The 12,139-nt window shown below is 66.4% G+C and overlaps 2 protein-coding genes and 1 long non-coding RNA gene across 4 annotated transcripts; 1 reads left to right on the top strand and 2 right to left on the bottom strand.

Annotated features, from left to right (window-relative positions):
- Positions 1-1,256: 1,256 nt before the first annotated feature.
- Positions 1,257-2,684, bottom strand: GP1BB (glycoprotein Ib platelet subunit beta). The gene is made up of 2 exons (XM_008142875.3): positions 2,369-2,684; positions 1,257-2,100 (listed from the first exon to the last, which is right to left on the bottom strand). Exons 1-2 carry the CDS (start codon positions 2,682-2,684, stop codon positions 1,502-1,504), a joined length of 915 nt encoding a protein of 304 aa, XP_008141097.3. The 3' UTR covers positions 1,257-1,501.
- On the bottom strand, positions 2,629-11,218 carry SEPTIN5 (septin 5). Of its 2 annotated transcripts, XM_054712819.1 has the most exons (12): positions 11,140-11,218; positions 10,988-11,001; positions 6,465-6,561; positions 6,262-6,348; positions 5,870-5,993; positions 5,629-5,763; positions 5,367-5,484; positions 5,132-5,233; positions 4,300-4,396; positions 4,078-4,213; positions 3,742-3,844; positions 2,629-3,621 (listed from the first exon to the last, which is right to left on the bottom strand). In XM_054712819.1, exons 1-12 carry the CDS (start codon positions 11,180-11,182, stop codon positions 3,565-3,567), a joined length of 1,113 nt encoding a protein of 370 aa, XP_054568794.1. In that variant the 5' UTR covers positions 11,183-11,218; the 3' UTR covers positions 2,629-3,564. The 2 variants fall into 2 exon arrangements, with proteins under 2 accessions (XP_054568794.1, XP_054568795.1); XM_054712820.1 differs by lacking the exons at positions 10,988-11,001; positions 11,140-11,218 and adding an exon at positions 7,189-7,466.
- LOC129148139 (uncharacterized) lies at positions 8,905-11,731 on the top strand. The gene is made up of 3 exons (XR_008555321.1): positions 8,905-9,102; positions 10,214-10,406; positions 11,649-11,731. It is a non-coding gene; the product is annotated as an uncharacterized LOC129148139 (long non-coding RNA).
- Positions 11,732-12,139: the final 408 nt, after the last annotated feature.

Below are 12,139 nucleotides of genomic sequence, written 5' to 3'. Positions count from 1 at the left end.
GCGCTGCACTAGGGCAATCACAGTGGAGTGCCCAGCCCTGATTGACAGCCAGAGGTCAGGGGTGACTTAAGGCCCCGAGAAGCCCCTGGCTGGTCTGAGCAGTCCGAGGTGCCTTCCCGCAGTGAGCGGTGGCACGGGGAGGACATGACTTCAGAGACCCTGCGGCCCCGGGTGCCCACTCACCCCTGCAGGGACGTCCATAGGCCCCACCTGCCGTCCGGAGCCTCTCACTAGGTGCCCAGGGAGTTCCAGGTGGGCCACTGGGCTGGCCTGACCATCCCCACTTCTCCCTGACCGCTCCGGAGGCTGCCACTGGGAAGGCCTCACACACGGAACTGTCCTCAGAGCCACCCCACGGCCCCACACTGACCCCGAAACTGCCGCTTAGAGCATCCTCTCTCTCAACACTGCCCTGCAGTGTCCTCACTGTCCCCACACTGTCCTCTCTGCCCCACACTGTCCCCAGTGTCCTCACTGTCCCCACACTGTCTCCAGTGTCCTGTTTACATGCTGTCCAACCTCGCCACAGTGTCCCCACTGCCCACAGTGCTACTGTCCCCACAGTTTCATCACTCTTCCCACAGGGCTCCACTGTCCCCACAGTGTCCTGGCTGTCTTCACAGCGTCCTCACAGCACCCCCTCCCCCGCCAGGACACTCACTCCCCAGGGTCCTTCTCCCCACAGTGTCCCCACTGCCCCCCCTTGTCCTGGCTGTCCCACACTGTCTTTGATGTCCCCACTGTGTCCTTGCTGTCTCCACAGCACCACGGTGAGCCGGGTGGCTTGCTGGGCAACTGGGTGGGGTCCCTCAGCACCCAGAGCGCCAGGCCTGGCTCCAGCCTTGGAGACCCGCGACCCCCATTGTCCACAAGCCTCGCCACCCTGACCACCCCAACCACTCTGCACACCGGCTGTAAGTTTACTGGCTGTTCACACACGGTCCTCACTGTCCCCAAACTGTCCTCACTGTCCCCAGAGCCCTCATTGCCCACAGTGACCCCACTCTCCCCAGTGTCCCTACTCCCCAGTGTCCTCACTACCCGAGTGTGTCATTGTCCTTCGGGGCTCCCTCCCCACTTGAACTTCTGTGAGTCAGTGGCTGGGGGGAGTTTACTCACTGACCGCATGTCTGGAGGTTATTTGGGGTGAAGGAAGGTGAGTGTCCCCTTGAACTACTTCTCAGAGCTTTTTCTGTGGTTTTGGAAAGAGGGTTCCCAGGCTGCAGGTGTAGAGACGGATCAGATCGGGAGAAGGGTTAGGGTTTATTCTGCACTGGAGTTTGGCGTGAGGGACCCCGCAGGGTCTGGGCTGCAGTTGGTTCCCAGGGCTTAGTGGTGGGCTTGCAGCAACCGCCCGCTGGACCAGGGCCTGCAGACGGGGCGGGGCCTGGAAGATGAAGCCTGGCTGGAGGAGAGTGGCCTTCAGGTTAGGGCGAGGGCTCCTGGGGCAGGGTCCTGTCCAATTGGCAGGCCCACCTCGCTCAGCGCCGGTCCGTTTCTCCTAGGACTCGCTGTCACCGGCCGGCTCCGCCACTAGCGGGGCGGTCAGCGACAGGCGGTGGATGGCGCGGGCGCGCAGCCTTCGCAAGCGGCGCAGCAGCAGCGCCAGCAGCAGCGCGTGCAGCAGCCCGAGGCCGAGCAGCACCAGCTGGGCCGCCAGCGCCCCCCAGCAGAGCGCACCGGTCGAGCAGGCGGCGCGCAGCTCCTCCTCGGTCAGGTAGGGCAGCAGGCGGCCCCGCAGCGCCGGGGGCGCGGCGCAGCGCAGGTCGCGGTAGAGCGCGCGCTCGGGGCGGCCGGCCAGCCAGGCGCGCAGCGGCACCAGGCGGCAGTCGCAGCGCCAGGGGTTGGCGCTCAGGTGCGCCGCGCGCAGCACGGGCAGCCTGTCCAGCAGCCCCAGCGGCAGCGCCGTCAAGTTGTTGCCCGTCAGCACCAGCTCGGTTGTGTCCGGTGGGAAGTCGGCCGGCAGCGAGGCCCACGTCAGCCCGCGGCGCCCGCAGTCCACGCGCGTCCCGGCGCAGCGACAGGGCGCGGGGCAGCCCACGGCCGGGCGGCTCAGCAGCGCGAGCAGCAGGAGCAGTAGGCTCAGCGCCCCGTGCGGCCCTGGAAAGGAAGCGCCGCGGTGAGCCGGATGGTTTGCTGGGCAGCTGGGTGGGTCTCTCAGCACCCAGAGCGCCGGGCCTGACCTCCAGCCCCGGAGACCCGCGCTCCCCCACTGCTCGCAAGCCTCGCCACCGCGACCACCCCACGCACTGGCTGCAAGTTTCCTCTAAGTCTGACCCCAGTCTCTCCCCACTGCTGCCAAAACGACTGGAGGGCCTCCCAACCCGACTCTGCTCAGGGTGTGGCCTGACCCCACCACCAGACTCACCAGAGCCCATGGCGAGAGGTTGGCGGCCCGGCTTGCTCTGGAGTGGAGGCGTTTGCCCGAGAACCAGGAGATAAGGCCGCCACGTCCCTCCCAGGCCCCGGCGCTCCTGGTACACCGACCACAGCACAGCTGCCCGGGCCAGAAATAACCCCACGGCTGCCTCCGCAGGCGCTGCGGGCCGCTGATAGAGCCCTATCGCCGGGCCCAGCGCCTCCAGAACTTCCGCCCCCACGCGGCCCAGGGGCGAAAGGAGCACTCGGACACCCGCAGCGACGTTCACCAACATTGTTCTCCCGTCACCAGGACAGGAGGGCATTCACAACTTAACAAAACTGGAGGATGGGGCTTGGGGAAGGGTTCATGCGGGTGGAGGGATGGTGGACGGGGCCAAGGGCTAGGGAACCCAGGGCAACAATGATGCTGGGGAGAAGGACCCCCAGCCACAGGCAGGGAACAGCAGTCTAGGCATGGGGGTGGCCAGGGGATGGCCCACAGCCCACTGCTCCTGGAGCCCTCCTCAAACCACAGCTGTGGGGGAGGGGCACGGGCTGTCACGGGCATCCCAACCCCAAGCTGCCATCCTGGCCTCCTTAGGTCTGGAGGGATCCTAAGGGATCCTAAGTGCTCCATCTCCCTGCTGAGCTACTGGGTGAGGAGGGAAGAGAGGACCTGGCCCGCGTCCACACAAAGTGAGGTCTCAGCATGTGCTGGGTGGCCCACGGGAGCAGGGGGACACAGCTCCCAAGTCTGTGCTGCGACACTGGGTGGGGGAATAGGTCCGAGACCCCGGGGATCTGCTCCCCTCTTCTGCCTGAGTAGGGCCTGGAGTCTGAGGGCCGTGACCTTCTGAGATGGGGGTGGGGGGAGAGAATCTCAAAAGTCACAGCCCAACCTAGCTCCTGCTCCTCCAAGGCCAGAGTGAGGGCCATTGCCCAGGCCCCATGGAAACAGATACAAATGAGGGGAGGGGCTGATGGTGCGAATAAATTAGGGATGGCTGGGGTTGTGACCCCACTTCTCTGGGTCAGGTCAGGAACAGTCTGGGTCTAGGCCACTCTGGGATTGGGGTTGCATCCAGGCCTGTCAGAGATCCAGATGAATCCAGGGTCGAATCCAGGCCAGTCGGGGTCCAGGAGTGGAAAGGGCCAGTCCAGAAACTGGCAGTATATTCATGGCAACGTAGGGCTGGGGAGGGGTCACTGGTCCTGCATTTGCTGCTTCATCTTCTGCAGCATCTCCTGCATGCGCCTCAGCTGGGAAGTGGGGCAGGAACCACAGAAGGTGGGGTGAGAAATGAGATGGGAGGGTCCCGGCTCAGTTCCCAGCCGCTAGCCTTTCCTCCCACCCCCACCCCAGCTCCATGCCCCACCAACCTCCTCATCCTTCATCCTGATAAGCTTCTCCGTCTCAGCGTCGGGGGTGGGCAGTGGCAGGATGGGGATGGGGCTCTCCATGCGGCTGTCCTGGGTTAATTTGCTGCAGGGTGGACAAGAGGAACAGTGCTGCTGGGCGGTCCAGCCAACCTCACCACTACCAAGGCTGCCCTCCTGAGCTCCCACACCTCTGGGCTGGGCTGGGGGGACAAGGTGCTGGGGAGCCGATTTGGGGGCTGGGGCAAGGTTCAAGTCTGGTTGGGCAGCCAGGACAACTTGGTTATAGAGGTGTGTCTGAGGCCAGGAGGTGCACGTCCGGGTTTGGGGGATGGTCACCTGGTCATCTGCTGGATGCAGTGTGCGCGGTAGTTCTCATAGTGCACATCACACGTCACGTCCTTGAGGTCATGCATGTGTGTGCGGATGAGCATGTTTCTCAGCTTCACGAAGTCGCAGTGCGCCTGGTTCTCCACTGTGGGGCAGGAGCGTGCAGTGGGTGGGGTGCCAGCCAGGGTTAGCCTTCCCACCCAGCTTGCGGTGCCCTATGCCTGGACTCACCCTCCACGATCCCCCAGGGGTACAGTCGCCCCCGGACTCGCTGCCCCTTGGCCTCCACCACCGTGTTGCTGCCGATTACCGCAAAGGGCGCACTCTCCTGCGGAGGGGCAGGTGCAAGGGCTCACGCCCAATGAGTATGGGTTAGTGGTTGGAGAGGGGCATGGGCACTCGGCGCCTGGTCAGCTCCGCCAGCATCACCATGAGTGACCTCTCCCCAAAGAGATCCTAGTGGAAACCCCTCTCACCCTCCAGCCTCCCTGCTACTGGCTGAGGCCAGAGCTGGTGCAGCCTACATCCTAGGTGCAAGCATGTCAAACTCGCGGCCGGCGTTAACTTAAATGAGGCATGCGGCCCGTTGGCCGCGAGTTTGACATGCTTGTCCTAGGGCCTATAACCGAGTTTATGCCTCCTAGTGATATCCCTGCTGACTTTGGTTGGGGCCAAGGGTCTGCCCAACCCTGCTCCTGGCCTTGTGACCACTTGTCCCCAGTTTGACCTTGGTCATAACCACTCTAGGTGCTGGGGCACTCAAAGCCACCCCCATCCTCTGTTGCACAGAATTCTGGGAGCCAGTGCATACACAACCAGTGGCTGGCGATTCACGAGGGGACTAAGGAGTAGGGTTGCGGGGAGGGGGGCTGGCCAGAAGCTGTGCCTTTGGGCAGGCAGGAACATGGGTGACCCCAGTCCTCTCAGGCTAGGTGAAGAGACTACTGCTCAGGCTAAAGACCGCTGCTGCAACCCCCAAGTGGGACCTGGGCACCTTGCCTCCTCCAGGCGCCACGTGAGCTGGACTTTAGTGCCCGCCCCGCCCGCTGGACTGCATACTCACTTTCAGTTCCCGATCCTGCTGCTTGAAGTCCTCGTCCTCGTCTGAGTCACACTCAGGGAACTGATACACATGGATCCCGAACTTGTCAATCTCTTCCCGGATCTGCAGTGGGGCAAGGCTGTCAGCTTAAGGGCTGGCAAGGTCCCCTGGGCCTGGTGTGTGGATGCCCGGGGTCAGCACCCCTGGTGACTTGGAACCAAGTTCCTGGGCCAGACCCACTGCCACATATGCTCACCCGCTCCTTCAGCTTCCGGATCTCACAGGGGACCAGACAGTCGGCTTTGGCAATGAGGGGCACGATGTTCACCTTCTCATGCAGAGCCTTCATGAAACCCACGTCCACCGGCCGCAGCCTGCAGGGAGCAGCCAGGGCGGTGAGGGGCTGCTGGGGTCATGGTGGGGTAGGGACGGGGGGGGCCTCAGGGAGGAGTGGCTGTGGAGGCTCTGGTGGCTCTCTGAGGAGGCGGGTGGCCCCTGGCCTCAGGACAGTCACGCACCCGTGCCCAAACGGAGAGATGAAGTACAGGCAGCAATGCACCCGGTTGTCTTGGATGTTCTTGCGGTTGAGGCCGCTCTCGTCACGGAAATACTGCTCAAACTGCTGGTCCACGTAGTCGGTAATGGGCTTCCAGCTGCGGGCAGAGGGTGCGTGAGGCCGGGCTGTGAGGGCAGCATGCGGGCACCGGGGGAGGCTGGGTCAGCTGGGCAGGTACAGCCCCCCAGCCAGGCCTGCCTCACCACTCAGAGTTGTTGACAGCATCCCCGAAGCCCGGCGTGTCCACAATGGTGAGCTTTAGCTTGACGCCCTTCTCCTCAATGTCCACCGTATGCTTCAGGATCTCCACCGTCTGGCTGATGCGCTCTGCGGGGGAGACAGACACAGCTCGGAGGTGCCTCGCTGACAGGGCCTCCCCCGCACCCTGGGCAGCCAGGATGCCGTTCTCATCCATCCCAGTGTTTCGGCCCCAGCCTCAGGGCCTGACTGTGGTTCAGGCCACTCCTGCTGGACCCTGACCAGAAGCCCCAGGCTGTGGGGAGGGAGAAGGGGGGATGGGCCTGGAAGGGCACCCTAGAGGGGTCACACAGGAGGGGATGGTGACCAGTGCCAGGACAGCTTGGGGTTCACTCACCCTCAGCACTGAGAAGCTTCCGGTCCTTGTACAGGTCGGTCAGGAAGAGGCTGTGGACCAGTGTGGACTTCCCCAGGCCCGACTCACCTGCCCACAGATACGTGAAGGAGTCGGATGAGGTCTGAGGCCCCCGCCCCCCCCCCCAACAGAACCTGGGCAGCCAGTGGCCCCAGCCACCCCACCTGGGAGCCTGGCCCACTCACCAGCCACCATGAGCGTGAAATCGAAGCCCTTCTTCACCGACTTCCGGTGCACCTGGTTCGGCAGCGTGGCAAAGCCCACGTACTGCTTGTCAATATCCTGGGGGTAGGGGCAGGGCAGGTCAGGGGTACCCTGGGGCTTCTGGGCAGCCCCATGCCGTTCTGCATCCAGCTCCCCAGCAGAGGACAGAGTCCCCAGAGTGGGGCATTTCAATGGCAGAAAGGGGTGAGGCCTGTGGGCAAAGGCCTGGAGGTGGGAAGGCAGGTCAGGGGGTGACTGGTGAAGGCACCTTTGCCCCAGCCTCAAGGAGGGGCTTTGCAGGATCCCAAGACTGTGTGTGTGTGTGTGTGTGTGTGTGTGTGTGTGTGTGGAGGGAGCCATGTCTGGCCACAGCGGACACAGGCAGTGTCCTCCCTCGAGTGGTGGACAGAGGACCCCAACACTGAGACCCTTGGGACATGCCCAGGCCCCTCATGGGCAGGAGAAGCCTGGCCTCAATACTCACCCCTCGCCAGTGTACCAGGGGGTGGGAGGCCCCGTGGCCCGGATCCAGCCGCGGGGGTGGCGGCTGCAGCGGCGCGGGAGCAGGGCTATTTATAGATCCCGGCGCGGAGCCTCCCCCGCCCCCGCGGGTCCGCGCCCACCACCTGTGGACCTGACCCCGTGGGCCCGTCGCACCCCAGGGCCCGGGACGCTGACCCACATTCCACTCCCCGCCGCACACACCTTGAGCCGCCTCTGCGCCTGGGTCCGCGGCGACAGCAGCTGCTCCACCAGGCGGTCCTGGGGTGCTGCCAGGGAATCCATCACAGCGACCCCCCGCCCAGACCCAGCGGGCGCCTTCGGACCCCAAACCGGGTCAGGCCGACACGGGCCCGACGTTCTCGAGGGGGGACTCAAACGCGGTAGTGCCTCGAAGCCCTGCTCTCGGTCCCGTTTCAGGGACACAGGGGCCGAGGCCGGGAAACCAGACGTGGCCCACCCGGGGCGCCGCCGACCCCGGAGGCCGCGCGAGCCATCCCCCTGCCTCTGCGGACCCGCCCCGAGACGCGCGGCGTCGCCACCGCCGGCCCCGCTCCGCACGCGAACCGGAGGCGGGGCTGCGCGGAGTCGCCCCGCCCGCCGTCGCCGGGAAACGGTCGCCTGGAAATTGGGCCGCGGGCGGAGCCACCGACAGCTGCTGCGGGGGGCAGCGGGGCACGCGGCGCGGGCAGGGAACCCCGCGGCCGGACTCGCGGCCTCGGTCCAGGCGCCGGGACAGCGGGGTGAAGGCGGGGGGAGGGGAGGAAGGGGAGGTCGGGTCCCACCGGCGGGCCGTTGGGGGCGGGAAGCGGGGGGACTGTGGCCGCTGTGTCCCGCCCCCCAGAGCTGCGCTGTAGCGTCTGTCCGCCAGAGGGCGCCGAAGGCCGCTCCGGGGACCCACGCGCACCCACACGCGACCGGCCCATGCACCCCACTTTCCCTCGCAGACTCCACCCAAAACCGCCGGCGATGACACGGCGTCCGGACTACCCACGGGCACACCCCTCCCGTCACGGCCTCCTCCCCTCGGCTGGAGGCTGAACTGCCCCTCCCCCCTCGTGTGTGCGTGTTTGTGTGTATGTTTGGGGCTACGTAACCAGCGTGGCCCCCAAGACATGTGAGGGAAACGGACGAGGACAGAGCCCACCTTCCCCAAGAATCAGAGCCCACCTCCTGAGCCTGGACCTGTCCCCACCCTCCCTCCCCCCACTGCTATATCCACCCCCTCCCAGGCCCAAGGAGACTTGGAGCAGGAAGGAGCCAGTCAGATCTCTAGCCACCCACCCCGTTCCACCTCTGGAAATTTGGGAGCTGCGGCCAGCATGTCGCTCCACTAACCTGAAGGCCACGCATGCGCTGTCATGGCTGTCCCCAGAAAGCCCTTGCCAGCAGAGGTGGAGGTGTGTGGAGTGGGACCCCCCCCCCTCTCCCCGCAGCCATTCCCTCTGAGCCTCTCTGACTGCTCTGACCCACAGAACTGGGCACACAGGGACTGGAGAGTTCCAGCAGCTCCGCCCTTACCCCGATGTGGCCACCCAGGAACCACAGTGGTCTCCTGAGCACCAAGCCCTCCCATCCCCTCCAGTTCCCACCTAGAATCTGAACGGGAGGGAGGTCTGGCAAGGAGCTGGGGTATGAAGAGGCTGCCCCCCTAGACTGTGTGTGTCAGTAGGGACAGGAGGCCCCCCAGCTTCCCCCTCCCCAGCCTCTGTCCCCTGGGCCAGGCTGGTGGTGCTGCCGTGGGGCCTGGAGCCGCTGGCACCTGATGAGCAATCGGCCCACAGCTGGGAACAGGGGCGTTTTTCATCTAAGAGGAGAGGATGGAGAATGGGGAGCCACAGGGCCCCAAGCTCTTTCAGACAGGCCCCCAGCCTGGCTCCAAGAAAGCCTCCTCACTGGCCACGCTGACCTGCAGGAGACCTCTGGGCTGAGTCCACTTTAGACATGGCGCTCAGCCCAACACCCACCCAGAAGTCTGGCATTTCAGGCCCAGGGCATCTCCAGGAAGACAGACAGACCGACCTGGGTCTGGGCTCAGGCTGAGAGGGAGCCTTTGCACCCCACAGCCCGGTGTCTAGCAGAGCCTGTGGCTCCCAGATCGCCTCATTGTCCCCACTGGTAAGGCCCAGCCTCTGGGAGGCATAGGCCGGGAGGGTGAGAGTCTCACTCCCAGCTCCCAGCTTGCCTGCCCCATGACCCTACTGTGCCCAGACAGGGCCAGCGGGCTCTCCCTGGGAAGGGGCCCCGCCACCGCCTCCCCCTGGCCCTGAAGCACAACAAATCCTCCTCAGGGCTTCCCGCGCCCCAGACACAGCTGCGCCCACCTCCTCCTGGAGCCCGAGACTCTCGAGGCATTTCCATTCTTAGAATCACCCGCGTCAGCTCTGGAAGCAGTCGCCAGAGCCAAGAGAGCCCCCATCACTGCCTGGGCCTGGGCGGGATTGGAGGGAGGGCGCAGAGGGCTACCAGAGGCCCCCCCCCCTTACGTCCTGGGATGGGGTGGAAGCACAGAGAGCCACCCCCTTCCAGTGGCCAGAGTGTGGACAGGCCGCGGCTCAGGAACACCAACAACGGTGACAGCGGAGCCACATGTGCTCCTGCCCCAAACACCTGGCTCTCTAGCCCGGCTCCCGGGTCTCCCGCCCTCCCCCCGCTAGCTGCATGGTGCCCTCTCCCTCAGGTCCTAGGGGCAGGGGATGGGTTAGGCTGGCACCTAGCTGACTTCAAGGGGGGGAGGGGGCGGCAGACACAGGCCTGAAGGGACTCACACCTCGGCAAGAAGGGCCCTAGGTGGTGCTGGGCGGCAACTGCCTGGCCAGTGGCTGCAGGCCCAGAAGCCATGGGGGCTGACCTCCCAGGCCTTCCCTCTCTCCCTCAAACAATGGCCTGGCGGTGTGTGTCCCTGCATCTCAGGCAGTGTCCAACCCGCCAGTGATGGGGAGGCAGTTCCCGGCCTGGGCTCCCTGGGGAGCCCCTCACTGGCAGGGTGAGGTTGGCACGGGGCCCCTCCCCACGAACCTCAGGAGTCCCAGGGCAGGGTGTGTCCCTGCCAGGAGACCGGTATCGGGCTGCCAGTGACTCCCAACGGGGCTGTGCCTAGCCCACCTGCCTCACCCCGAGCCCGCACTTCGGGGTTCCACCCAGCATCGGCCTGCTGTAGGAGCCTCCATCCTCACCAGGGCTGCCAGGCCACCCTGGTGCGAGGCTGGGCCTGTCTTTTCTCCCACAGACAAGCCAGAGAGGCCCCAGCAGGGCTGCTCCAGAGCCCCAGCCCACCAGGTCGCCCACCCCCATCTCCCTCTCTGGGTTTCCAGCTCTGTTTCACCCCGACTCCGCCTGGGGTTCACAGTGGGTGCCCAGACCAGCCTCCTGCCGGGTCCGGGAGGGTGCAGACCAAGCCAAGGGCTTCGGATGGCCACGAGGTAGGAAGACCCTTGCTGGGCTCGGGGATGACTCAGACCAGGCCCTGGAGGCTCCCAGCCTGGAGAAGAGGCCTGGCCACAGACCAGCCCACTCCAACTGGTGTGGAGGGAGAAAGGGGCGTCAGAGGCAGAGGAGTGGGGTGGGGTGGGCGAAGGCTCCCCTGTGGGGCTGCTCAGGGTCTCTGTGCTGGCTGATGAACACAGAGACCCCGCCCCGGGGGCCCCCAGCCTGTGGCCTGCCATAACCAATGGCCTCACTCGGGACCCTCAGTACGCGCGGCCAGGTCAGCCTGAGGATGCAGGCGCTGGACCAGTGGGAGGGCACCTGGCCGGTCCACCCATCCTGGGAGGAGAGCGCGCTTGGCTGCGAGGGTCAGAGGCCAGGCCCCGCGGCGGCATGGTGCCCACTCCTCCCACCCGCAGCCCTAGGCACTGCAGCACCGCCCGCCCGCCCGGCTGACAATCGGTTATCGCGACAGGGTGGGGTGAGGGCCGGCGGGGGCGGGGTCTCGCCTGGGCGCCCGCAGCGTGGGTGCCACAATAGGTGACAGCCAGCCCGGTGGTCGGCGGGACGCACGTACCTGCTTGTCCTCTGCTGGGTCGGGGTCGGGGTCGGGTCGGCGTCCGGGTCCGGGCGGTTCCGGGCCGGCGGGCGGGGGAGAGACGGAGAGAGACGGTGAGAGACGGGCGGGCGGCGGGGACAAAGGCGCGCGCGGGCGGGCGCCAGGCTCACCTGGAGTCGCCAGCTTGCTCTTGTACCGCAGGCCTGTGCTCATGGTGGCCGCCGGTGGGGGACGTGCGGCGGCGGGCGCGCGGGCGGGCGGGCGGGGCGGGGCGCGGCGCGGAGCGGCGAGGCCGAGGCCGGGCTGCGGGGTGACCGGCCCTCCGCGCGCCGCCGCCCGCCCCGCCCGCGCGCCCGGCAGCCAATCGGCGCCCGCCGCGCCCACGCGCGACCCGGCGCGGCCCGCGGGGGCGGGGACCCCGGCGCCCCCCACCCGTCCCAGCGCCGGCAGCCTGGCGGCCACGCCCTCCCCTCCATCCGTCAGGGGCAGGGTCCCCATCCCCACCGCCCCGCCTCCCTCGTCCCTTTGCCGGCCTGGACTGCGACTCCCGCTCCCCTGGCCCCCAGTCCCAACCTGGGCCTCTGACCACCCTGCCCTGTGGCCCTTCCGTCAAACTTGGCCCTTGGGGGCTGGCTGCCTCATGCCAGCTCCTGCTCTGCAGCCCCCCACTGCTTGGCAGGCCCAGAGGGACCCTGGCGTTCTGAGGGCCGCTGTGGAAAGAGGTCCAGGGCTTGCGCCCCCTTTGCATGTGAGGAAGCCGAGGCCCCGGACCTGCGGTGAGTACACGGAACCCACAAACACGAGTGCCCCCCGTTCTCCTTGTCACTTCACACTCCGGGTGCCCTCAGCCTGGACCTTCCTGGGGCGCTCCCCGGTGGCGCACCTGGAGCCTCTAGTCCCTCAGGAAGGGACAGTCAGGCCTGTGGGCACCACCTCTCCAGGTTAGGAGGGAGGTGGCCTGCTGTGCCCTCCACAGACAGGAGACCCTCCTCCCGCTCCAGCCCCTCGTGTGCCCCTTGCTTCCTCCATCCCCGCCCCCGGGGGCAGGGGAAAGAGGGTCCAGGGCTCTGACATCTCTGAACCACCAGCCCACAGTCTATACGTGTGAAAGTCACAGCGGCAGCATCCCGGTCACTCTGCCCTTTCTGTGGCCAAAGTCCGCCCTTCCCA

Source organism: Eptesicus fuscus, chromosome 23, assembly GCF_027574615.1.
Source record: "Eptesicus fuscus isolate TK198812 chromosome 23, DD_ASM_mEF_20220401, whole genome shotgun sequence".
Taxonomy (NCBI): Eukaryota; Metazoa; Chordata; class Mammalia; order Chiroptera; family Vespertilionidae; genus Eptesicus; species Eptesicus fuscus.
The sequence above is the reverse complement of the archived record's forward strand: the minus strand, read 5'-3'. Positions and strand labels throughout refer to the sequence as shown.

Bases quoted from the DNA above. Each gene is read 5' to 3' on its own strand.
- SEPTIN5 (XM_054712820.1), bottom strand. From the start codon at position 7,269: ATGGATTCCCTGGCAGCACCCCAGGACCGCCTGGTGGAGCAGCTGCTG. The intron at 5,234-5,366 runs GTGAGCATATGT...GCCCCACTGCAG, and splicing joins TCCGGAAGCTGAAGGAGCGG to ATCCGGGAAGAGATTGACAA. The intron at 3,845-4,077 runs GTGACCATCCCC...TCCACCCTGCAG, and splicing joins TGCATCCAGCAGATGACCAG to CAAATTAACCCAGGACAGCC.
- GP1BB (XM_008142875.3), bottom strand. From the start codon at position 2,684: ATGCCCTCCTGTCCTGGTGACGGGAGAACAATGTTGGTGAACGTCGCT. The intron at 2,101-2,368 runs GTGAGTCTGGTG...CTTCCTTTCCAG, and splicing joins ACCTCTCGCCATGGGCTCTG to GGCCGCACGGGGCGCTGAGC.